At 40.2% G+C, this 26,371-nt stretch overlaps 2 protein-coding genes across 17 annotated transcripts in view; one reads left to right on the top strand and one right to left on the bottom strand.

The window, feature by feature from the left end:
• erg (ETS transcription factor ERG) overlaps nt 1-7,645 on the top strand; it is a 275,925-nt gene extending 268,280 nt beyond the window's left edge. For 12 of the 15 annotated variants that reach the window (XM_059968797.1, XM_059968793.1, XM_059968798.1 and 9 more), the window contains 3 exons: nt 872-925; nt 5,882-5,932; nt 6,648-7,645. In XM_059968797.1, coding sequence (XP_059824780.1) covers nt 872-925; nt 5,882-5,932; nt 6,648-7,168 — 626 coding nt within the window. In that variant the 3' untranslated portion in view covers nt 7,169-7,645. The remainder of the gene's footprint in view (nt 1-871; nt 926-5,881; nt 5,933-6,647) is intronic. The other 3 variants (XM_059968807.1, XM_059968802.1, XM_059968795.1) reach the window with 1 other exon arrangement.
• kcnj15 (potassium inwardly rectifying channel subfamily J member 15) overlaps nt 1-26,371 on the bottom strand; it is a 189,540-nt gene that overhangs the window by 70,484 nt on the left and 92,685 nt on the right. The window contains exons 2-3 of one of the 2 annotated variants that reach the window (XR_009511877.1): nt 7,590-7,648; nt 944-4,557 (exon numbers count right to left, since the gene is read on the bottom strand). The gene's annotated coding sequence lies outside the window, so the exon portion shown is untranslated. Of the gene's footprint in view, nt 1-943; nt 4,558-7,589; nt 7,649-26,371 lie in introns of those variants that run through there. The other variant, XR_009511875.1, reaches the window with a different exon arrangement.

Below are 26,371 nucleotides of genomic sequence, written 5' to 3'. Positions count from 1 at the left end.
AGTAATAAGGTCAATTCAATCCAATCCAATTCAATTCAATTCAATTCAATTTTAGACCAACGGTGAGGAGCAATTTATTTAGTCAGAGGGTTTTGATGCAGGCTTAATAAGGCATTATTCAAACCACATTCGGATTGTTGTCAGCAGTTTTCGACGCATATCTAAGAAAGGATGTGCTGGAGAGGATCCAGAGGAGGTTTGCAAGATGATTGCGGATATGAAAGGTTTACTATGTGAGAAGCATTTGATAGCTCTGGGCCTGTACTTGCTGGAGATCAGAAAGTGAAGAGAGGGGGTTTCTGGGATCTCTTTGAAACATACTGTACATTGAAAAGCACATAAAAGGACATTCCTTTAGAAAAGAGATGAGAAGGAATTTCTTAACCAAAGGGTGGTGAATCTGTTGAATTTGTTGCTACAGATGGGTATATTTAAAGTGGAATTTGATAGGCTCTTGATTAATAAGGGAGTCAAAGAATATGGAGGGAAACCAAGACCGTGGGGTTGAGAGGGATAAGAAGTCAGCCATGATGGAATGATGGAACAGACTTCTTGAGCTGAATGGCCTAATAAGCTCCTATGTCTTATGTACAAGAGGGCATAGTCCAATGAATAGATTAAAGACTATTCACTGTCCCATGCCCTCTTGATGGCACCTCACACAGCAAGCAGGACCATACCCGCAAAATACTACTGAATGTTCATCCTTCTACATGGGAAGGGTTAACAATTGTGACTCAGTAAAGTCAGAATCATAACCTTCATGCTTCAACAAAAATGGTGCAATTTGTAACTCTAAATGCAGTGGAAGGACATTGAGGAATAAGTTGACGCAGAAGATCTTAATCAACATTTTATTCTTTCTTGCCAGGAACCCCTTCCTCAAATGTGACCAAAGTAGAAGACCAGCCTCGACAACCAATAGGTACATGAAATTGTAGATTGTAAACTATGCTGTGCTAGAATGATCAGCCTGTTTTGAATGAGTCTTTGAACCAGAGAGCTGATTCGTAAAGCTGTTTGCCCTCAGCCAACTTATTTATAGCAATCAAAAGACTTGTAGGCAAAAACAATTTTTGGTGTTAAGTTCCTACTTTAAAGCAATGTGTTATCACAGTCTCTGCAATTACCGATTTCAAAGTAACACTTTTCCACGATTCTGATAGTGACAACGAGTCCTCATTCATTTTCTCTGTTAGAAGGAATTTTGTATTTGAAAACACTCCACTCAGAAAATCTGACTCTGGAAATAGCAGTGGATGTAATAAATGTGGATAATACTGAGGCTGCACATCTCTTAATTCACATATATTAGTCATAGCACTGACAATGATCCAAATCATTCAAAGGGGAATTGTGGCTCAAAATATAAATTTTGAACTTTTCTCAGTTTTTAATCTTAAAGTGCAATTGAACTCATGGGCCAAAATCCATGGGATTTTCCTTGTGCATTATGTTTTATGAAGTTGTAAATGTTCTTTATAAGTTTATTAATTATCTTATGTATTTGTCACTCAGAAAAAATTATTCCTCTTACCTTTCCTTAACTCCATTGGTAGAGTTGTGAAATATGACATGCTGATAATGGTGGACAGATTAAAGTGTTCTGCCTGTTATCTTAACAGATTTAATAACTCGTTTATTTGAAATTGGTTACTTCTAAATGGTAGAATTAATTTGAAGTTAACTTTATATAAAACCTTGTACAATGTCAAGTGGAAGGTACATTGAGCATAATTTCTACAAACTTCAATGCTGTTTTTAAAAGGATTACTTTAAAAATCATTGGGACCTACAAAACTGTCCGTTCCCTCATATCAAAATAATGGACACAAGGCATTTCCAAGTTCAAAGTAAATTTATTATCAAAGTACGCGTATGTCACCATATACAACTCTGAGATTCATTTTCTTTCAGGCATTCACAGTAGAACAAAGAAGTACAATAGTATTAATGAAAACCTACACACAATGGCTGACAAGCAATATGCAAAAAAAGACAAACTGTACAAATATATAAAGACAATAAAATACATACGTACATACTTTGTACATACATAAATGGATGGATGAATGATTGCCTAGAATGTGAGTTGGAGAATCCTGAAAGTGAATCCATTCTGTCAGTTCTGTCATTTTGTCAATTGTACTGATTATAACCCTTCAAAAAACTGCTTCAAATTAAACTCACAATTTTTAAAGTCAAAAATTATGATTTAAGTTCATTCTTGGTTGCTAGTACTGTGGGCATCCACAGCATTCTTCTTATGATATTTAGTTCCATTTAGGTCAGTATGAAAGGTCAGTATACTGTCACAGAAATTATAATAACCAAAAATTGGAAAGATAGGTTTTAATTCCTTTTATAAGGTATTAAATATTAAAAAAGAATATTAATTTCCTGTTGTAGACCAATGGGATTTTTAACATATCCAGTATATTTTTAGAAAATCATTTAAAATTAATTACTGTTGCTAAAAGCAGAGCCAGCTGCACTAATAAAATTACAAAAACATACCAAACATAAGTACGAGTGTTGCAAAAAAAAAAAAATCTGATATATTACCTGATTGCACTTGTACAAGAAAGATTTCACAACAGTGATTATGCAAGCATATTTGTTTCTCCAAACAACTCTGACAAACCAGCTGAATTTCAAGTGTGAGGTATGGCGGTATGGCTAGATCATTATTTGCATGTCAAAGAAGAAGCAAATCTGCTGATTTAAAATAGTCAATGTGAAAATGTTATACAAACTAAAGAAGCAAATGATCACCATTATCGGCGGAGGTTATTTTCATTTGCCCAATTTTACTCACTGATTTCTTGTCAAGACTAGACCGGATAAATCCATAACTGAAACTTTTTCTCTTTGTTTTGACCCTCTGTCCATACCAAAATGGTGTTTTACTCCACCGAAAATGGAGCTTTTCTAAAACGTCCTCCAGAGTGTGTAAGTTTGAAAATGCCGGTTGGGCAGAGTAATGTGGACAGGGTAACCGGAAATTTCTAAAAACGCTGTCATGATGTGCCGGAATAGATGCTGGTGGCAGCGCGGCATTTCATTGTTTTCCTGAACGCAACCTAATAATTTCAGAACAGACGGCAACGAGACAGAAGCCGTTAGAAATGTACTCACCAAATACTTTGACCCATATCTTACTGAATAAATAAATATACTCATTTTGCCCTGTTTTCTGTCCTTTCTCATATGGTTTAGTATTTATGCAAGTACTTCTCTGACAATAGAAGTGTAACAGCCTAATGTAACATTGTATGAAAATACAAGATAACACTGATGCAGACATGTTTTATACATTTAACAAGGAGCTTTATTAATACGACAGACTTAGTCAGTTTTTCAATGTTCATCATCATACTGTCCGTGAACTCCCTGTCGCCTGCCTCCATATGCTCCAGTATTTGTTTTTTTTTTAGTTTTAAATCCTCCTGTGTTAGAGCCAACAGCTGTCTGTCATTTGGCAATTTCCTTTTAAGTTATTCTAGTCTGTAACTGCACAAACACACACTTTCACAGCGAGATTCAACACCAAACATGTCGCTTGTTTTCTGTAGACGTGTCCTGCGTTTGCCCAGTAGGAGAAGCTTCACCCAAATATGGGTTTTAATGTGGGCGAAGGTATTTTCAAAAATGCCTGGTGTGGACGCCTATTGTTTTTATGCAAAACTGACGTTTTCAAAATTATCCGGTCTAGTGTGGACGTAGCCCTAGTTTGATTAAGACTTTTAATAGATAGTCATCTTTCCCATGTTCAAAGTTTAAAGTTGACAGTGTCAATGTTGCATGCAATTGAGCAAAGGAATTGGGGATGAAAGATTGAGAAGGAGTCATGGCAGTGATGGACAGAGATGGGAGAATGGAGATCTGATTATATCCACTCCTGATATCCAAATGTATTTTCCATTCAGTAAGTGACATGGGATGTTAAAGGGCCTGGAGTAATATTCCCTGGTCCAGGGATCAGTGCATTCTCCAGACTGACTGCCTTATCTGAAAACAGCTAACAGAGCATGTCAAAGAACATTTGAACGTCTCTGGTCCATTTGGTTCAGAAATTCTACATGTGGTATGTTAACTGACTGAATCTGCAGAAGAATGCAGATACTTCATACCCCTATAACTTCTGTAATACGAGTCTTATAATTACACTAGACAGCAAATTTTTTCAAAAGTGATGCTTTCTCAGAATTTTGTTCTGGTTAGAAAAGACCACTTGAAGCTGAACACAAATACAATCTCAGGCTACTTGTGTCATGTATGAATTTGGAAAAGCAAGAAATTAACTCTTGAGCATAATGCGTTTAATTGCATAACAGTGCTGATGCTTTACAGTAGTTTAACTAAACTAACAATATTTTTTTGATGATTTTCATTTGTACTCAGTGTCTGAGGCTCCTCACTTAAGAGTCCATCAATAATCAGCCGGCATCGGTGGATTCCATTTGCCTCGATATTGTTTCTCCATGACCGCAATCTCCTGGTGAAATCTTTCACTATGCTGGTCACTGACAGCGCCAAGATTTGCAAGGAAGAAATCTAAATGGGAATGCAGTAAATGAATCTTTAGTGACATGTTGCATTTCATGGTTTTGTATGCTTGAAACATGTTGTCAACCAGCTACAATTAGTTTGGTGCTCTGTAGTTACTAAGAGAAAATCTTCCATGCAATTTTCTCAGGTCCCTCTAACAATTCTTTGAATTGCCTGTCACTGATAATCTGTTTGATTTGTGGACCATCAAAAGTACCTTCCTTAATCTTGGCATCAGTTATTCTGGGAAACATCTGTCTCAAATGTCAAAATCCCTCACAGGAGTGTTTGTGCCTGTTGATAGCAGATTCCATCTTTGCATTCTTGAACACAAGTCTCCGACCAGGTCATTTAACTCCGATTGAATTGTCAGATGAGGGTCACTTGGCATAATGGGTTCAAAATCTGTAATGTTATCAGTGTAGTTTTCCATTCCTGGCTCGTGCATCTTTGTCTGCCTCTTCTTGGCTCCATGTCTGGTGGCTTTAGTACTGGAAGACTATCATCAAGCAGCACAGGTCTCATGGCAGAAGGGCGATTGGGGTATTCAAAGGATTTCTTGTTTTTAGCAAAGAAACTAGACACATTGGTCAGACAGAAGTAGCAGTCTGTCACATGATCCTTCTGCTCTTGCCATGTCTTCGGGACAGCAAACAGCGTTGACTTCTGAATACCTCTGAGCCAAGCTCTAAGATCAACAGTGCGTGTTGTACAACCAACCTGAGGAGCCCGGGCTTTGTCTCAGTCGCCAATTTTAAACCCAAAGTAGAATTCATAGACTTTCTTAATAAGAGGAGTCATTTGAGATTTAAGCATATACGTGCCACAAGTATAACAGAAAGTATTGCGGCGTTTGCGACATTGGCGAGACATTTTGCTATCACAAATACTCCTGAAAATACAATTACTTTATTATAATGAGTATACGCAATATGCTATGTGCATAGAGCATAGACGGCAACCTGATCGCAAACGGATATACACGTTAATGCAATGCATGAACGTGATGCTTTTCTAAAACCTGTCCTGGCATTGCAGCATCCACCCTGCCTAAGCGTGCCCTTGCGTGCTGGAAAAGATGGAAAATGTTTCCGTTTACATTGTGGGCAACATCTTAATTGACTTGAATTATGAATTGAAATAACAAATATAGGCAATGTAAAAACAATTGTGAATGATAGGGAAATTTCATGATTTTCATGCCAAACCCCATAAGAAACACCCAAAAGTATTCAGGAAGCAAAATCTTTGTTGTCCAGTGTTATGTTTCATAAGTATTTTAACAATATTCTGAATTAAGTCACATTATGAATATTTATTCCAATTTTAGCAGATCCCTATCAGATTCTTGGGCCAACAAGCAGCCGACTTGCAAACCCAGGTACGTTAAGAGTAGCAAAAAGCAGCTTTAATGGAAGAATAAAAGTGAATGCATTCCCGGTTAATTCTTGTCTCAATCTCCATCCTTAATTTACCATTGAGATGGTTTTCATTGTTATAATCCATTTCTTTATTTCTATCACCAATACTGTAAAGCACTATACCTCGGTCAGCCTCTGTAGCATTGTTATTTTTCTTATAGTTTAACTTTGCTATGCTTGCTTGGATTTTTATACAATCACCTGTGTACTTGCAATTGTTCAGTGAATTTTCCAGCAATTACAGTACAGTTGCTTCTGTATTTTTCTAGAAATTTCTTAGTTTCTCGGTAGCATGAATCTGGCTATTTTTTAGTTTAATTGCTATCACTGAAATTTGCTGTTATCTTTATTCTCTTATGAAATTACCACAACTACTTTTTGTCATGGTCTGATCTTTCTTTTTTGACCTTTCTTCTTCTTTGCTCTTGTAACTTTTAATAAAATGGCCTAAGTAACAAGTTTAATGCCTCATTGTTGACTTTCAAAGAGCCTTTAGATCGCAAAATCATTGGGATCCAACAACTTTAACATCCCACTTACCTTTCCCCAGTTTCTGTCTTACAGATTTTGAACTTATCCCCCCCCCCCTCCTAATAACAGTGAAACATTTGCGGTACAGTATTGAAGTTTCCTCAGTAATGATTTGGCCTAATACCATTCTTCACTCTATTTCAGGGAGTGGTCAAATTCAGCTGTGGCAGTTCTTGCTGGAGCTTCTGTCGGACAGCTCCAATGCCAACTGCATTACCTGGGAAGGGACCAACGGAGAATTCAAGATGACTGACCCAGATGAAGTTGCAAGACGTTGGGGAGAGAGGAAAAGCAAGCCCAACATGAACTACGACAAGCTGAGCAGGGCCTTGCGTTATTACTACGACAAGAACATCATGACCAAAGTCCATGGCAAGCGCTATGCTTATAAGTTTGACTTCCATGGGATTGCACAAGCCTTGCAACCCCACCCACCTGAGTCTTCTGTGTACAAGTACCCAACAGATATTTCATACATGAGCTCCTATCATGCGCATCAGCCAAAGATGAATTTTGTGGCTCCCCATCCTCCTGCTCTACCTGTGACATCATCTAGTTTCTTTGCAGCTCCAGGTCCATACTGGAATTCTCCCACTGGAAGTATCTACCCAAATGCCAGACATCCTGCCACCCATATGCCACCTCATCTTGGCACATACTATTGAACAACGCTCAAATTTTCGATTAAGACTTGGGTTACTGCTCTGGGAATGCAACACTGTGTTACTAACTATGGACTTTTTTTAATTGGAGAAATAAAACCAAAGTTTAGACTCTAGCTATACACAAATACTGAAGATAAGTCTCGAATACTGGAAGAGATAAAACCGTGTGTTGACTAATTAGAAGCAAACTTGATACATATCTGTGGAAGTTTGGAGTTAAGTTACTGAAAGAGCAGTATTTTATAAAGAGCACATGCTATAAGACAAAGAATTAAGGATCAGGTACCTGATCGCTGTTGACAATCAGGAAGAAATAAGTGTTACATGGAATGCGATATTGAGAGTAAGGAATTTGAGAAGGAAAGATCAACACACAGCAAAATAAAACCAATGTTAAAATTATATAAAAGTAGGATCTTACCGACGAGAGACTTGACATGTAACTTCTTGGATGTTCCTCAGTAGTTAAACTCTTGCTTTCTGAAATGAAGTATTTATACCTTCTGAAATTTATTTGTTAACAGGATTTATCATTCTAAATATATTAAAAACAAAATTTGTGGAAGATACCTCCAAAACTTGGGAGGGTGTTGGACAATACTGCAATGATTTGGTACAATGATTTCTTACTTTGCATGGTTTGAGCCAAACATTTGGAAATGAGTACGTGCAGAAGGCTACGTGATGGATTGGTAATTATGCAAGAGCAATGAAGTAGGAGAACATTTAGGAAGAAAAGAATGAACTGGTGTGTGTTTTCTTTTGCGAGCGGACATGCAAAATCAAGAAAATATCAATTGGATGTAAAGAGATTCTCCAAAGAAGTCACCAAAAACAGATGAATTTTCATAGTCATAATTAATGAAGGGAAATACAGAAGGAGAAGACAAAACAGAAATCTGGAGCCAAAACACTTCATCATACAATGAATTAAAAAAAAAACATCTCTAAGAATTGGAAAACTGGGATTATCTGGAATTATAACGTTATGAAAAAAAATCGGGATCTTGTGAATGTGCTTGATGTAAAATTGATCAAGACCTGAAACTTGGGGTTTTAACATTTTTATACCAGCACATTTGGGGCTGGGAGGAGCCCACTGTCAAACCTGAGGAGATTTCAATGCATTTTTTTTAAACCTAGGCGGTCGCCAGATGTGAAGAGTCGCGAACGCTGTGCGTTTGTAAGAAATAAGTATTCAAATCAAGGTTATTTGCATTTTATATTGTAAACTTATTATGTAACTTATGCATTTATATATTCCTTTGTTTTCTGACACTACGAGTTGACCTCGGCCAACCATGGACACCAAAATATAAAAAAAAACAAAAACAGAAAAAAAAGAAAAAGTAAAAAAGATGATGCGCGATTAAATGTTACAGCCTTGATTTATAACTCTTTTTAATGAAATATGCTTTATGTTTACATATGAAACTCTTAGCACATAGGATGCAAATTATATATGTATTAAAGTAAGCCTGGCTTTCATTTCAGAGTTTGTTTTCCCATGGTAACTTATACCTCAAGCTTATGACAACATTTTTTGTGTGGTCATGTAAGGTGGGTGGGAGGGATGGGAGAATGGTTGGTGCATTGGTCAACGAAAGGAATGAAAACCCTAACTACATGTAGGTAACTTTTGATATCTAATAGGTGGATCTAATCACCTTAAAAGATGGGGCATTGTTACAAAAGCTAATTAATTAAAATTATCGTGTAATTGTTTTTCAATAAAAGTAATTTTATTGATTCTGTGCTAAAAAAAACCCAGATATTTGAAGTATTCTCATTTTAAGAGAATATTGACTGTACACTTTGTGATATGGCCAAAATAACAGTCTGCAGCAAGTGTAATTAGTAATTGTGGAGTCACCCACTAGTAGCAAATAAAAGTACAGCTTGTTCTTGTGGGTCAAAAGCAGTGGATTGGTTAAGAAGATTTCTGCAGTTGAGTCTGCCCACTAGTAGCAAAGAAACAAGTATAACTTGGTTTTGAGGATCAAAAATAGTGGATGGGTTAAGAAGATTTCTGCAGCTGAGTCCTCGGAGCCAAAATTCTTCTTACCTACAATCAATAATGCATGCACAAATGTAAAACAACAGAGTTGTACATTAAATGTAGTTCCTTGCTACATTTGGGCCATGTCATCCAGAGTATCATGCCATCTGAACTCTCGGTTAAGGCAATGTGTGATTGCTTTTGCAGGGATCGCTCTTTGCTTTGGAGTCAAGTCAGTTACTGACTTCCACTGCAGTGCGCATTTGCACTGTGACAGTGGCATGGGTGTAATAAAAGAATATTCCATGCTGTAGCAATAATGTATATGTACCCCTATTTTTTTCTTCAATTCCCTAGACAATTTTACTTAAGAACAACATGCACATGTACAACATGTACATGTACAACGATACTGATCTGATCAGGGAATGTGATATTTGCAGAGTGATGTTTAAGTTTCTAAAATCTTATATTTTTCTAAGAATGCATTTGGACTCAGCCAGGGAGCTCACCTCCCAAGATTCCTTCAAGAAAACTAGAGGAAGAATGGGAGGACCATTAAATGTTTGTGTCATTGAGGAAGATAGAAAAAGTAATCTGCATAGGAATTTCTTTTTGCCTTGACAGAAACTAAGGTGATAACCAGCTGCCTTGGGGCTGCCAGACTTTGTTGAAAACTGAGTTGGAAAAAGTACTTTTGAAGTCTGTCTACTTTTGTTCCCAAAACAAAATCTGTAATGTACACGGTATAGTGAAGATTAAATTTTGAAGGTGCATATCCTGGCTTTAAATAAAATAAACGGTTACACAGCACAATACGTGCAGTGTCACAGTCTGTCTATTATTACTTTTCATTTTTCTAACAGCTACATAAGCACTCACTCTCTTGTATTAAAAAATATTCAAATTGTCTGCCATTTATCTTACATTATGCAATAAGAAAGGAAGCCATTTGGTCCAACCAGATGAGCCCAGGTTACCTCAAACCAACCTAATTCCACTAAAAGGACTCTGAGCTATTTGCCTCAATTATTTTAAGTGCTGGCAAATTCTGACTAACCTCTGGGTGACTGAATTTAAAGGCACGATCATAAAATCAAGTCGACCTGAAAATTTTGTACCACTGTGAATTGAAACGGCCTTCAGATTATATGAAGGGCAGTGGAGGGGAGAGGGGGTGTCAATAACGTTGAAGTGGAATTTAAAGATGGATAGGAAATGTATTAACCTGCTGTGGGTTAACACATGCTTGGGCTGCACTTCATCTGGTTTAGTTTCAGCCAGAATCTCAGAAGATGAACTAAGGGTGTGTATTCCAGGAGAACATCAGTACTTGCAGGGTGCACAGAGATGGACACTGAAGAGAAAATAGGCATGTGGAAACTGGCCTCATCGTCACACAGATGCAGATGATTGAAATAAAAACTGCTAGGTTATTTTAGTCAGGATCAGGTATTGGAATTAGTTCATTGGGAATTGATAAACTAAATCTAGTATACAAAAGTAATTGTTCTTGTAAAAGAGGGGAACAAACATTCTTTGGAATACCTTGACTTTCAGAATAGACTGGAAATGTTCTCACATGGTGCACTGTTCATATGTTCCATACAACTGTAACTCTTACCAAGAAAATATTTAGTAAAGGAAATCATGGACATGCAACATGATTAATGAAAGCTGTGGTTTTCTCTGTTTCCTCCATCTGTATAATGCACTATCATACACAAGCACCTGGACATGCTCGGGGTGCTGCTGGAGGTAAATACAATTGAGGCGTGTAAGAGGCCCTGAGGTGGGCACATAGCAGGGAATTGAGAAATATAGACACTGTGTAGGCAGGGGGATTATTTTTGTTAGGCATTTAATTACTAGTTTAATTAGATCAGTACAACATTGTACCAATGTTCCAGTGCCGTACTGCTCTATGTCCTATGATTTATGGTCTAAGCCTAAGGTTCTTTTCCATACTTGGGCCATGGGCACAGTGAACCATATATGCTGAATTAAGTATTCATTGTGCACAAGGACACCGATCATAATTAGATGGAGGCCTTTCTGAGTAGATTCCAGTGCTTCAAGCCCATTGCTGGGAATGTCAGTCTCTTTTATCCCTGGATCGTAGGAGAATGAGGGAAGATTTGATAGAGGTATACAAAATAATAAGAGGTATAGAAAAGGTAAATACAAGCAGGCCTTACTGGCTAACGACAAGGGTGGGAGGGATTTGGAAGGCTATGGTCCGGGTGTGGGTCAGTGGGAATGGGCAAAATTACAGTTTTTTAAAGACTAGAAGGGCCAAAGGTCCTGTTTCTGTGTTGCAGTGTTCAATTTCTCTGTGGGAGTATCAGGACTCAGAATGTAGAGAGGAGATGGGGAAGGGGATGAGGCAAGTTAAAACAGATTGGACACATAAGAGACTATGGATGTTAGAACCTGGAAGAAAAGAATGAGTGGCTACAGAAACTCAGGGAGTCCGACAGGTTCTATGGAGTGAGATACACAGTGTTTCAGGTTCAGTTGAAGGGTTTTGACCTGAAGTGTCAACGGCCCATTTTCCTTCTCAATTGCTGCCTAGCCTGTTGAGTTCTTCTGGCCACTTGTTCGTGCTCTTAAAGCAGACGATTATTTTGGCCCACATTACAGAAACCTAGTACTCTTCTAGTTGGGCCTCCCTGTAGCAGTAGGGGATGTCACAGACAGACAAACAGGTCTGAAGGAGAGTGGGATTCAGAATTAAAGGAGACAGGGCACAAGGGCTCACCCGATCTGCATTTGATTTAGGAAATTATACTCCAAAATCCCTGTGGCAGCCGAGTTTCAGACTCCAGCATCTTCAATCCTATCAGTTTTTCAAATAAATACACAGTGCTGAAATATCTAAATATAGTGACCCTCACCTGGAATTCTCACAGAAACCAACACACTTATGGCACAACCTGCAAACCCTGATATGCCCCTGGAATAATTTGCGTGTACCAACATGCTACAGAATATTCTTGACACACTCATGGACGTCTTTAAGATATGGGAGGAAAGCCAAGCATCCGTAGGAAATTCATAGGGTCATCTGTAAATTATATTCATTTATTTATTTAGAGATACAGTGGAAATAGGCTCGTTGGTCCCTTTGAATCACACTCTCCCAGCAACCTCCGACAATCCTGGTTTAAGTTTAGCCCAATCATGGGACAATTTACAATGACCAATTAACTTACCTTCGTAGGAAACCAGATCACCTAGGGAAAGCCCACGCATTCCATGGGAAGGACATATGAACTCCTTACAGAGGATGCCAAACTGCGACACAGCGAGCGGCAAAAGTGTCATGCTAATTACTTCGCTACCATGACATTTATTGAAGTCAATGCAAAACCTAGAGATGTTTGAGGTTAGCCACAATGGAGAAGCCTGGGCGAGAATAATCCTTGACAGAGACAGTAGTTCTGATTTCACACAATGATATTTTACCAATCAGAGCATGTATGGAAAAGTTACATAAAGACATTACGGAGGTGGCAAGAGAAAGCTCCCTTTCCAATTTACCCTTTGGCCATTGAATGAAGCGGTTTGCCTGATTGTAATGGCTAAGGGACAAAAGAAAAACTTCCTCCAAATCTACTCCTTAAAATGCAGGCATTGAGTCTGGAGGACAGCAGTAGTGTTGTATCAAACCTGGGGAAATGGTTGTACATTTTACTTTCCCTCCTAATCAGTACATCTGTTTCTTGATTGAAATCTGAATGTGATTCTTTGCCTCTACTGATCAGAGCCACAGTGTCTGAGGTAGTGAAAAGATCACACTGGGATAACAGCTCAGAAACATGAGAAATGCGGCAGATAATTTTAACAAACAAAGCCCTCAAAAAGAGCAATATTGATCTGTTATAATAGTGCTCTGGATATACATATGTAAGTCATCTCCATCTTTATTGGAGAATGAAGGTGGACAATTTAACCCCTAGAGATTGCTCTATCATTTAATCTGATTAATACAGAGCCTTGACCTGACAAATGTACATAAGGACACAGGAAGAGTAGGTGTAAGCCACTGAGCCCTTCAGGTCTGCTCCACCATTTGTAAAGTTCATGACTGAACTTCTATTTTAGAGACATTTTCCAGCAGCAACTTCATATCATTTATTACAATGGTTCCCTTTAATATCAGAGAATGTTATACAGTATACAACCTGAAATTCCTACTCTTCACAGACATCCACGAAACAGAAGAATTCTAGAAATGAATGACAGAAAAATGCCAGAAACCCAAAACCCCCTTTCCCCTCCCACATAGAAGCAGCAGCAAAGTATCAACTGTCCCCCCACTCCACTGCCCACCACTCGTTCCATCAGAAAACATCAGCACCCCCACCACCCACCATGCAAGCAATAGTAAAGCCTAACAAGAGACCTTGATCTAGAGTCCATCAAAAACCAAAAAACCACTGTTTATCCCAATAGTTCAACATCTCACAGGCTCTCTCTCTCTCTCTCTCTCTCTCTCTCTCTCTCTTTAAAGAGGGTGAGAGATATCGTTCTTTCCACAACGAGAGGGGTCAACAGCTTGCTGTTTTGATGTTACCATCTGCAGCATCAATTTACTTCAAGTTCCCCCAACTCAAGAATCAGCAGCAAACTCTCTCTCACCATCAAGAGAAAGTGAGAGAGAGAGAGAGACAGAGAGAGTGATGGCTCGAGTGCAGAGGCCTCCAACAGCCGCACCTGCTGTCTTAAATTTCCGATCTCCTGCAACGTCTCAGTCACTAACAAGGAATTGGGTCACCTGCAGGACCACACAAGGCCACACCCCAAAGGTACAGACTCTCAGACACTCCTGGAGATACTAAAAATGCCAAGCCGTTTGGCGAGCTCCAAGAGCGGGAACCTACTGCCTACTGTAAATCATGGATGCTGACAGATCCCAGCCACCTTGGTATTAGAGGAAGAATTTAAAGTGTTTCACAGATGAGCTCGAAGAAGTCCCCCTCTGGTGCCATCTTTAGCTTTGCCCCCTACTATCTGAAAGGTCTTTTAAGAGACTCTTAAATAGGTACATGGAGCTCAGAAAAATAAAGGGCTATGTGGGTAGGGAAATTCTAGGCAGTTTCTAGAGTAGGTTACATGGTGGGCTGAAGGGTCCGTAATGTGCTGTAGATTTCTATGTTCTTATGTTTCTATCTGTCATTAATGTTAAGAAACTAATCAAGTTCTGTCTTCAATGAGCACAATAAATTACCTTCCACAAAATCAGGATCAGAATCGGAATTCCAAAGGTTCACAACATTTCCATGAAGAAAGTTCTCCTCATCTCAGCCTGAGCTGGATCATCCATGGTTAAATTTTATCTACACAAGAGATTCTGCAGATGCTGGAAATCCAGAGAAACACTCACAAAATGCTGGAGGAACTCAGCAGGACAGATGGCATCAAGAGAAAAGAAAATTCTGTTGACATTTCAGGCTGAGACCCTTCAATTAATGAAGGGCCTCAGCTCGAAACATCAACTGTTCATTCCTCTCCATAGATACTGCCTGACCTGCTGAGTTCCTCCAGAATTTTGTGTGTGTTGCTCTGAAATTTTGTTTCCTGGTATGGATGGCCAAGCGAGGGCAATAAACACCCCTACATCCAGCCTATCAAACCAGATCTGAATGTTCAACAAGATTGCCTTCCACTTTTCTAAAGAACAAATTTCACCTTTTCTCATACTTCCTTCATGTGGCAAACTTGTCACATCGAATACGCCTTGATGCGCCATCAATAACTCTCGGAGATGTGAGGCGAGATATAGGCTTTAATTGGCTGGAAGAAAGAACAAGCAGCAATTGACCACCACACTGCATCCTGGAGACTGAGGCCGGGGGGGTGTCTTCAATCAGGGTCAGTGGGAGGAGCCACAGGAGCAGTCAGCGGGGGGGGGGGGGGGGCGTGTCCAGACAGGTATATGTAGTTCACTACATGCCTAGTGAATCTTCACTTCACTTCAATTCACACAAGTACATTCTGTTTTAGAGAAGGAAGCCAAGAATGTACCAATACTCCAGCTGTGGTATCTTTAAGGCACAAAAATTATAATGAGACTTGCTTTTTTTTAAAATTTAATTTCACTTGCAGTAAACTTTAACGTAACATTTGCTCTTCTAGTTTAAGATGGCACTGCTGAAGTTCAGCAACTACTTGTTGGTGGGCAATAAAACAAATATTTTGCTATTTACATTTTTTTCTGGTAAATGATTACTGCAAATAGTGGCACTGACTGAACCAAATCATTGGAGCCTGATCCTGAGGGTGTATCAGATTGGCAAAGAATGAGCACCCACCTGAGGTTTGGCCAGTTTAAGTGCTCGGCCAGATTGAAATGGTCAAAGTGTTGGGGTCGGAGGTGAGGGACGGTCCAGCTTGGCTTGCTGCTCTGCAGGGCTTGCTCATCTTGGTGCTGGGCTGAGGCTATGGCCTGAAACTAGTAAACCGCGATCAGCTGCAGCGATGCCTAGCTTTGCGAGCATCGCTTCTGAATGCTGTTCACTTGCTTTTATTGCTTGCACGATTTGCTTTTCTCTCTCCTCTCTCTCTCTCTGCCCATTAGTTGCCTTTTTTCTATTGGGTTTCTTTGTTTTGTGGCTGTCTGTAAGGAGATGAATCTCAAGGTTGTGTAAAGTATACTTTGAACTTTTCTCTCTTGTCAACCTGTTGCACCTATATATTTCCCTTCAGTGACTTGTGTACAAGCACAACTAATCCCCTTCACAGCATCATTAATCATTTCTTGCTATTTAATAAATATGAGCATTTATTATTATGCGGACCAAAGTGGATGCTCTTCCATTTTTCCACATTATGTTACATCTGCCATTTCCCAGTCAATCACTCAGCTTATTACTATCCTCAGAAGCCACTTTGCAATCCTCTTCCATATTCACAGTCCCACCTCGTTTAATATTCCCAGCAAACTTTCAGCCAAGTCATTGGTGTAGATTGTGAACAGCTGGGGTCCAAGCACTGATTCTCCATTTGTCACAGACTGCCAATCTCAGAATGATCCATTCATCGCTTTCTGTCTGATAACCAATCCTCAATCCATGTCAGTACATTATTATCCACAATCACCTGCGCTCTTACCTTGTTGACTAGACTCGTTGTGCGGGCTCTTTGTCAAAAGAGTTTGGACGATACAAATACCCTGCACTTCCTGGCCCTCTTCATTAAGATTTGTTATGTCACCAGTCCAGCAAATTGCTATTGGTGTATTGTGGTGAGCATTCTGATTGGTTGCATCACTGCCTGCTCTGAAGACCACAATGCATAGGATTGAAAAAAGGGGCAGTCTCTGATTTTTTTTGTGGACTCAGCCAGCTCCATCATAGGCACAAGCCTGCCCATCATCAAGGATACCTTCAAAAGTTGAGGCCTCAAGATGGTAGTGTCCATCATTAAAGAGCCCCACTATAAAGACCATGCCTTCTTCTTTTTAGTGCATCAGGAAGGAGGTACAGGAGCATATGGATGCACACTTAGTGCTTCAGGACCAGCTTCTTCCCCTCAGCCATCAGATTTCTGAATGGTCCATGAACACTACCTCCCTATTTTGCTCCTTTATTTGTACTGTTTATTTATTTATTTATTTATTTATTTAATATTTCTTATTGTAACCTACGTTTTTTATGTCTTGCACAGTACTGCTGTGGCAAAACTACAAATTTCACAACGTACGTCAATAATAATGAACCTGATTCTGATTCTGATTTTCAAAGAATCTCAGCAGATTAGTTAAAAATGAGTTGCCTTTCATAAGTCCATGTTGGCTCTGCCTAATCCTGTTACTTTTTTCAATGTTTTTTATTATAATAGCATTAAAGACTCTTGCAGCTTCCCTTACAAACAGATCAGTTCTTCCTATTTTCTCTCTTTCTAAAACAAATGGGGTCAAATTTGCTGAACTCCAGTTGACAAAATCCCAGAGAGCATAGAGACTTTGCAAGTGATACATGCAACACCCATATCTCTGAAGTCACCTCTTTTAACACTATGCGCTGTATATTACTGCAACTCTCATGTTCAACATCTTCTCTAGTACGGTTTGTTTAATTTATTTCATTATCTGTATTCATACTGTTCAATAGTTTTAGATACATATATATCAATACATAAGAATGTACATTTTGGATAGTAAATATCAATGGAATATTATTTAATCTATTCAGTTCTATCAGTTCTTCAAACTTAATTGCATTAAGTTAACTGTTACAGTACCATACTGCCTACCTCTTTTCTAACTTGGCCTTCCCACTTTATTTCTCTTTTTCTAGAATTCACTTTGAATCTGCATCGACTTTATTTCTTACATCCTTCACATACATGAGGAGTAAAAGTCTTTATGTTACGTCTCCATCTAAATGTGCAATCATAGTAATTTATAATAATTTGTAATAAATAGAACAGTCAATATAACATAGAAATAAACTCAAATCAGCGTGTGTTAATCAGTCTGATGTCCTGGTGGAAGAAGCTGTCCCGGATCCTGCTGGTCCTGGCTTTTATGCTGCGGTACCGTTTCCTGGATAGTAGCAGCTGGAATAGATTGGGGTTTGGGTGACTCGGGTCCTTAATGATCATTTAGGCCTTTTTCTCACACTTATCTTTGTAACTGTTCTGAATCATGGGAAGTTCTCAATGACAGATGCACTGGGCTGTCCACACCACTCTCTGCAGAGTCCTACAATTAAGGGAGGTACAGTTCCCATACCAGGCACTGATGCAGCCAGTCAGGATGCTCTCAATTGTGCCCCTGTAGAAAGTTCTTAGGATCTGGGGGCCCATACCAAGCTTCCTCAATCATCTGAGGTGAAAGAGGTGCTGTTGTGCTTTTTCACCACACAGCTGGTGTGTACAGACCACGTGAGGTCCTCAGTGATGTGGATGCCGAGGAACTTGAAGCTGTTTACTCTCTCAACCCCAGATCCATTGATGTCAACAGGGATTAGCCTGTCTCCATTCCTCCTCTAATCCACAACCAGCTCCTTTGTTTTTACAACATTGAAGGAAAGATTGTTTTCTAGACACCATTGTGTCGGAGAGATGACTTCTTCCCTATAGGCCACTGTTATTGTTTGAGATTAGACCAATCGGCAAACTTAATTAGCAGATTAGAGCTATGGGTGGTGACACAGTCATGGTATACAGGGAGTAAAGGAAGGGACTTACTACATAGCCCTCAGGAGCTCCTGTGTTGAGAGTCAGAGGGGTGGAGGTGAGTGAGCCCTCTCTTACCATCTGCCAGTGATCTGACAGGGAGTCCAGATCTGCAATACATCAGGCAGTTTTGTGTGTCTAGAATAATTTTGGGTGTCTACTTTGATGAAGGTACCCTACCAATGCCTTTCATAATTTTATAAACTTATGCCATCTAATTTCTGAAAGGACATTGAACCCATGATATATATATATATGTATATAAATTAAATAATTCAGTTTTTCTTAAAGAAGTATAAAGTATAGAAGCAGAATTAGGCCATTTGGCCCATCAATTCAGCCCCACCATTTCATCATGGCTGATCTAATTTTCCTCTCAGCTCCAATCTCCTGTCTTCTCCCCGTATCCCTTCATGTCCTGACCAATCAAGAATCCATCAACCTTCAATATACATAAAAACCTGGCCTCCACAACTGCCTGTGGCAGAAAATTCCACAGATTTACCACTCTCTAGCTAAAGAAATTCCTCCTCATCTCCATTCTAAAAGGATGCCCCATTATTCTGAGGATGTGTCCTCTGGTTTTAGACTCACTGATTATAGGAAACATGTTTTCCACATCCACTCTATCAAGGGCTTTCACCATTCAATTGGTTTCAATGAGGTCATTATTCTGAATTCTAGTGAATAAAGGCCAAGAGTCATCAAATACTCTTCAAATGACAAGCCAATCAATCCTGGAATCATTTTTGTGAGCATCTATTGAACCCTTCCAGTTTCAGCTCATCCTTTCTAAGATAGGTCATGAAACAGTTCACAATACTCCAGGTGAGGTCTCACCAGTGCTTTACAAAGTCTCAGCATTACATCCTTGCTTTTATATTCTAGTCCTCTTGAAATGATGCTAACATGTGCTTGTAGCTTGTTAAGCAGCCTCATGCATGGCAGCTGGTTAAAGGCCTTCTGAAAACCCAAGTATACAACATCAACCGATTCTCCTTTGTCTATCCTGCTTTTTATTTCATCAAAGAATTCCAAGAGATTTGTCAGACAAGATTTTCCCTGCCGAAACCATGCTGACTACAGTCTATTTTATCATGTATCTCCAAGTACCCTGAGACCTCATACTTAATAATCGACTCTAACATCTTCCCAACCACTGAGGTCAGACTAACTGGTCTATAGTTTCCTTTCTTCTGCCTTTCTCTCTTCTTGAAGAGTAGAGTGATATTTGCAATTTTCTAATCTTTTGGAACCATTCCAGAATCTAGTGACTCTTGAAAGATCATTGCTAATACCTCCCACAATCTCTTCAGTCACTGTTTTCAGAACTCTGGGGTGTACACCATCTGGTCCAGGCGAGTTACTTACCTGCAGTACCTTCAGTTTCCCAAGAAATTTCTTCTAGTTATGATAACTTCACACACTTCATGACCCCTGACACCTGGAATTTCCACCACCCTGCATCAGTCTTCCACAGAGAAGACTGATGCAAAATATTTATTCAGTTCATCCGCCACTTCATTTTCCCCCATTACTGCCACTCCAGCATCATTTTCCAGTGGCTTGATATCTACTCTCACCTCCTGTTTACACTTTATATATCTGAAGAAACTTCTGGCATCCTCTTTAACATTGGCTAGCTTACTTTCAGATTCCATCCTTACCTTCTTAATGACTATTTTTTTAGATGCCATCTTATGGTTTTTAAAAGCTTCCCAATCCTCTAACTTCCCACTAATTTTGCTCTATTATATGCCCTCTCTTTGGCTTTTATGTTGGCTTTGACTTCTCTTGTTAGCTGTGGTTATGTCTTCCTTCCTTTAGAATATTCTGGAATGCATATATACTCTGTTTCTGTATTGCTTCCAGAAATTCCAGCCATTCTGCTCTGCTGGCGTCCCTGCCAGTGTTCTTTTCCAATCAATTCGGGCCAACCCCCATCTCATGCATCTGTAATTTCCTTTACTCTATTGTAATACTAACATCTGGCTTTAGCTTCTTCTCAAATTTCATAGAACTCTACAGCACATTACAGGCCCTTCGGCCCACAATGTTGTGCCAACCATGTACCCTAATCTAGAAACTGCCTAGAATTACCCTACCACATAGCCCTCTATTTTTCTAAGCTCCATGTACATATCTAAGAGTCTCTTAAAAGGTTCAATTGTATCTGCCTCCAGCACCATCGCCAGTAGAACATTCCATGCTCCCATCACTGTGTGAAAAAATTACCCATGGCATCTCCTCTGTACCAGCTTCCAAGCACCTTAAAGCTATGTCCCCTCTTGTTAGCCATTTCAGCCCTGGGTAAAAGCCTCTATCAACATGATTAATGCCTCTCATCATCTTATACACCTCTATCAGGTCTCCTCTCATCCTCCGACCCTCCAAGGAGGAAAGGCCAAATTCACTCAACCAATTCTCATAACGCACGCTCTCCAATCCAGGTAACATCCTTGTAACTGCACTCTTTCTACAGTATCCACATCCTTCCTGTGGTGAGGTGGCCAGAACTGAACACAGTTCTCCAGGTGGCATCTGACCAAGGTCTTATATAGCTGCAACATTACCTCATGACTCTTGAACTCAATCTCAGGGTTGATGAATATCAGCACACCATACGCCTTCTTAACAAAACTGTCATCCTACACAGCAGCTTTGAGTTTCCTATGGACACAGAACCTAAGGTCTCTCTGATCCTCCACACTGCCAAAAGTCTTACCTTTAATTCTGTTTTCAAATTTGACCAACCAAAATGAACCATTTCCCACTTATCTGGGTTGAACTCCATCTGCCACTCCTTAGTCCAGATCTGCATCCTTTTGATGTCCCGCTGTAAACTCTGACAACACCTCCAGACTATCCATAACACCCCCAACCATTGAGTCATCAGCAAACTTACTAACCCACTCTTCTACTTCTTCATCCAGGTCATTTATAAAAATCACAAAGAGGAGGGGTCCCAGAACAGATCCCTGAGGCACACCACTGGTCACCGACCTCCATACAGAATATTAACCTTCTACAACCATCCTTTGCCTTCTGTGGGCAAGCCAATTCTTGATCCACAAAGCAAGGTCTCTTTGGATCCCATGCCACCTTACTTTCTGAATGAACCTTTCATGGGGAACCTTATCAAATGCCTTACTGAAATCCATATACACTACATCCACTTCTCTACCTTCATCAATGTGTTTTGTTACAACTTCAAAGGATTCGATCAGGCTCGTAAGGCATGACCCACCTTTGACAAAGCCATGTTGACTATTGCTAATCAGATTATGTCTCTCCAAATACTCATAAATCCTGCCTCTCAGGATCTTCTCCAACAACTTTCCCATCACTGAAGTCAGACTCACTGGTCTATAATTTCCTGGGTTATCTCTTCTCCCCTCCTTGAACAAGGGAACAACATTTGCAACCCTCCAATCCTCCGGTACTTCTCCAATCCCTATTGATGATGCAAAGATCATCACCAGAGGCTCAACAGTCTCCTCCCTCACTTCCCACAGTAGCCTGTGGTATATCTCGTTCGGTCCCAGTGACTTATCTAACTTAATGCTTTTCAAAATCTCCAGGTCATCTGCTTTCTTAATGTCTATAGGCTGAAGCATTTCATTCTGCTGTAAGTCATCCCCACAATTGCCTAGGTCCCTTTCCCTGGTGAATATTAAAGCAAAATATTTATTACCTCTGCTAATATTTATTACCTCCTCCGACTCCATTCACACATTTCCACTATCGCACCTGATTGGTCCTATTCTCACATGGTTCATCCTCATGCTCTTCAAATACATGTAGAATCCCTTGGGGTTTTCCTTAATCCTGCTTACTAAGGCCTTCTTATGGTCCCTTCTAACTCTCCTAATTTTATTCTTAAGTTCCTTTCAGCAAACTTGTAATTTTATAGAATTCTATAAGTACTTAGTTTCTTGAGCCTTTCATAAGCTTTTCTTTTCTTCTTAACTAGATCTTCTACATGCTTTGTACACCATGGTTCTTTAACCCTACCATCCTTTCCCTGCCTCAATGGAACATACCTAGGCAGAATGCCAAGCAAATGTTCCCTGAACATTTGCCATATTTTTGCTGTGCATTTCCCTGAGAACATCTGATCCCAATTTATGCACCCAAGTTCCTGCCTATTAGCATCATATTTCCCCCTACCTCAATTAAATGTTTTCCCAAATTGTCTGCTCCAATTCCTCTCCAGTGCTATGGTACTGGATATACAGTTGTGATCACTACCTCCAATATGCTCTCCCTCTGAGAAATCTGATACCTGACCAGGTTCATTTCCCAATATCAGATCAACTACAGCCTCTCACCTAGTTGGCTTATCTACATATTCCATCAGGAAACCTTCCTAAATACACATAACAAACTTTACCCCATCCTAATCCCTTGCTCTAAGGAGATGCCAGTCAGTATTTGGAAGTTAAAATCTCCCATCACAATAACCCTATTATTATTGCACCCATCCAGAATCTGCCTCCCTATCTACTCCTCAATGAACTTGTTACTATTGGAGGGGTCTATAAAAACACCCAATAGAGTTATTGCCCCCTTCCTGTTTCTGACTTCCATCCACACTGACTCAGTATATAATCCCTCTCTGAGTTCCTCCCTTTCTGCTGCCATGACACTATCCCTGATTAGCAACACCATGCCTCCAACCCTTTTGCCTCCCTCCCTGTCCTTTTTGAAACATCGAAAGCCTGGCACACTCAGCAACCATTCCTGCCCCTGAGGCATCCAAGTCTCTGTCATGGCGACAGCGTCATGTTCCACGTATTGATCCATGCTCTGAGTTCATTTGCCAGGGTGAATTAAGTCATATTATAATAATTTGCTCCTTAGGGTTCTTTTTTACCTCAAGCTCTCTAATCAATTCTGGTTCATTGCACAACACCCAACCCAGAATAGCTGACCCCCTAGTGGGCTCAGCCATGAGCTGCTCTAAAAAGCCGTCTCAAAGGCACTTGAGAAATTCCCCCTCCTGGAATCCAGCACCAACCTGATTTTCCCAATCTACCTGCATATTGAAGACCCCGTGACTACTGCGTCATTGCCCTTTTGGCTTGCATTTTCTATCTCCCATTGTAATTTACAGACCACATCCTTACTACTGCTTGAGGGTCTGTATACAACTCCCATCAGGGTCTCTTTACCCCTGCAGTTCCTTCACTCTATCCACAATGATCCAATACCTTCTGACCTTATGTCAACTCTTTCTAATGGTTTGATTTCACTTTTTAACCAACAGGGAAACGCTACCTTCCTGCCTGTCCTGTCGATACAATGCTTATCCTTGGACATTAAGCTCACAGCTATAGCTTTCTTTCAGCCATGATGCAGCAACATCATACCTGCCAATCTGCAACTGTGCTATAAGTTCATCTACCTTGTTCTGTATACTGCGCGCATTCCAATACCATACCTTCAGTCCTGTGTTCACCCTTTTCAATTTTATCTGCTTTTCATGTTGCAACTTAACCCTATCAACAGCGTTTCCTCTCTACACATTGCCTCTGTTTCTAAACCAGCTACCTAATCTTCAGCACTATTATCTGCCTTTCCTACAATACTTCTTGCATTGAAATATTTGCAGGATACTATGCTCAACTGTTTGATTCTTAACTTTGTCTGAGGTCTTACCAGCATCTGCCTCCACGACCTCTCTACTAACTGTTCTGGTACTCTGGCTCCCAATACCCTTGCAACTCTGGTTTAAACAGCATTAACAAACCTTCCCGCTACATTATTAGCACCCCTCCAGTTCAATTGTAAACCGTCCCTTCTGTACAGGTCCTACCTTCTCTGGAAGAGAGGCCAGTGATCCAAAAGTCTTATGCACTCCCTCCTACATGAACTCCTTAACCACACATTAAACTGTATAATCTTTCTAGTTCTGGCCTCACTAGCACTTGGCACAGGTAGCATCCTGAGATCACAACCCTGGAGGCCCTGCCCTTTAACTTAACACCTAACTCCCTCAGCTCCCTATGCAGAACCTCGTCACTTGTCCAACCCACGTCATTGGTAGTTGCATGGGTCATAACTTCTGGCTGTTCACCCTCTTCCTTAAGAATGCTAAGGACTCAACCCAAGATATCCCAGATCCTGGATTCCGGGAGGCAACATACCATCCGGGAATCTTGTTCTCACCCACAGAACCTCCTGTCCATTCCCCTAACTAATGAATTCCCCGTCACCACAGTGTACTTCTTCTCCCCTCTTCCCTTCTAAGTCACGGAGGTAGACTCAGTGCCAGGGACATGACCACTGTGACTTTCCTCTGTTAGGTCACTCCCCCCTTTTCCCCAGTATCCAAAGTGATATACCTGTTGTTGAGTGCAATGGCTACAGGGGTACTCTGCACTGGCTCCTTAACCCCTTTCCCTTTCCTAACCATTACCCAGTTTCATGTGTCCTGCACCTTGGGTGTAACTATCTCTCTATCTGTCCTATCTTTCACCACCTCTGGCACCCAAATGATCTGGAGTTTATCCAGTTTCAGCTCCAACTCCTTAATATGGATTGTTAGAAGCTGCAACTGGATGCACTTCTCGTCAGGGGCACTCCCACTGCCTTCCCACATCCCGCAAGGGGAGCGTTTAATTATCCTGCCTGACACCTCTACTATCCTAGCTGAGCAGATATAAAGAAGGGAAGGAAAAATAAGAGCTTTTCTTTTCTTTGCTTTCACTAACAGAAGCCCCTCTTTGCCATGAAGATCTAAAGCCTCAAGATCACCACTCTGACTCTGCCCACTCAGATGACGGTAGCTGCTCTTGCCCCTGCCCTTCTTTAACTTGCTCTTGCTAATCAATTCCTAAACAACAATGGGTCACTGGTCAGAGCTCTTTTTCACTGTAGCGACCCGTTTTGTATCGCATTGCACTGCTGACATATAACAACATATTTCTTTACACATATGCTGGTGATATTAAACTTGATTCTGATTCTAATTCTGTTAGGATATTGGTCAAGGCACCTGCTGAGGTATTGGTATTGGTTTTTCACTCTCACACATACCAAAATACTTTTCATAGAGATTAAATCTCTACACAATCCAATGCATTGAGGTAGAACAAGGTAAAACAATAATAGAATGTAGAATTTTGCTACAGAGCAAGTGAAATGCGGGTAGACAATAAGGTACAAAGTTATAACAAAGTAGATTGTAATGTTAGGGTGAACATTACCCTACTAAAGAAATATTCAGTAGTTTTATAACAACAGCGTAGAGCTTTCCCTGAGCCTGGTGGTGCATCCTTTCAGGTTTTTGTATTTTTTGCCTTTTGGAAGAGGGGAGAATAGAGAATATCCAGGGTTTTAGTTGCAATCCCTCTTTGAGTTGTATCTGCCCCAGAAATAGTTCCAATGACTCCTTCCCATGCCAACTATCCATAGATGCAATCATTAGCTTTTTCCTCCTACTTTTGTACTTATATGTGTGTGGCTGTGCAAGATTTATGTGATTGGACTGTACCTTATATTGGTCTCCTTCAGCTCTTTGGCATTTTCATTCTTGTGGCCGATTGCCGGGTGGGTGATCTGTAAATTCTTTGTGTGTGGATTGGGGAGTGTAGGTGTTTTTTGATGTTATAGCTGTTGTTCTTTTCTGTGAGTGAGGGGGGTTGGTCACTGTTATTTTTCTGTGGGGAGGGGATCGGGATGTGTTGCTTTTGCTACTGTCTTTTTCCCTGCGAGTAATGGGGTTGGGGATTGTGTTGCTGTTTTTTTTTCTGTGGGTGAGGGAGTCAAGGATTGCGATTTTTCCTGTGTTTTACTCTATGGGCGAGAGGGTCAGGGATTGTTACTGCTGCTGTTTTTTTTTCTGCGGGGGAGGGAGTTGGAGATTATATCATTGCTTTTTTTTCTGCAGAGGAGGGGGCTGGGGATTGTTATTGTCCCTGATCTTTTTCTGCAGAGTAGGGGATGGGGGATTCTGAGGTCTGCAAGTTTTGTTTCTTTTACTTCGTCATGTGTATTTCAAGACTATCTGGAGA

This window comes from Hypanus sabinus, chromosome 4 (assembly GCF_030144855.1).
Source record: "Hypanus sabinus isolate sHypSab1 chromosome 4, sHypSab1.hap1, whole genome shotgun sequence".
Classification (NCBI taxonomy): Eukaryota; Metazoa; Chordata; class Chondrichthyes; order Myliobatiformes; family Dasyatidae; genus Hypanus; species Hypanus sabinus.
Note: the sequence above shows the minus strand (reverse complement) of the source record. Positions and strands in the feature narration are given on the sequence as shown.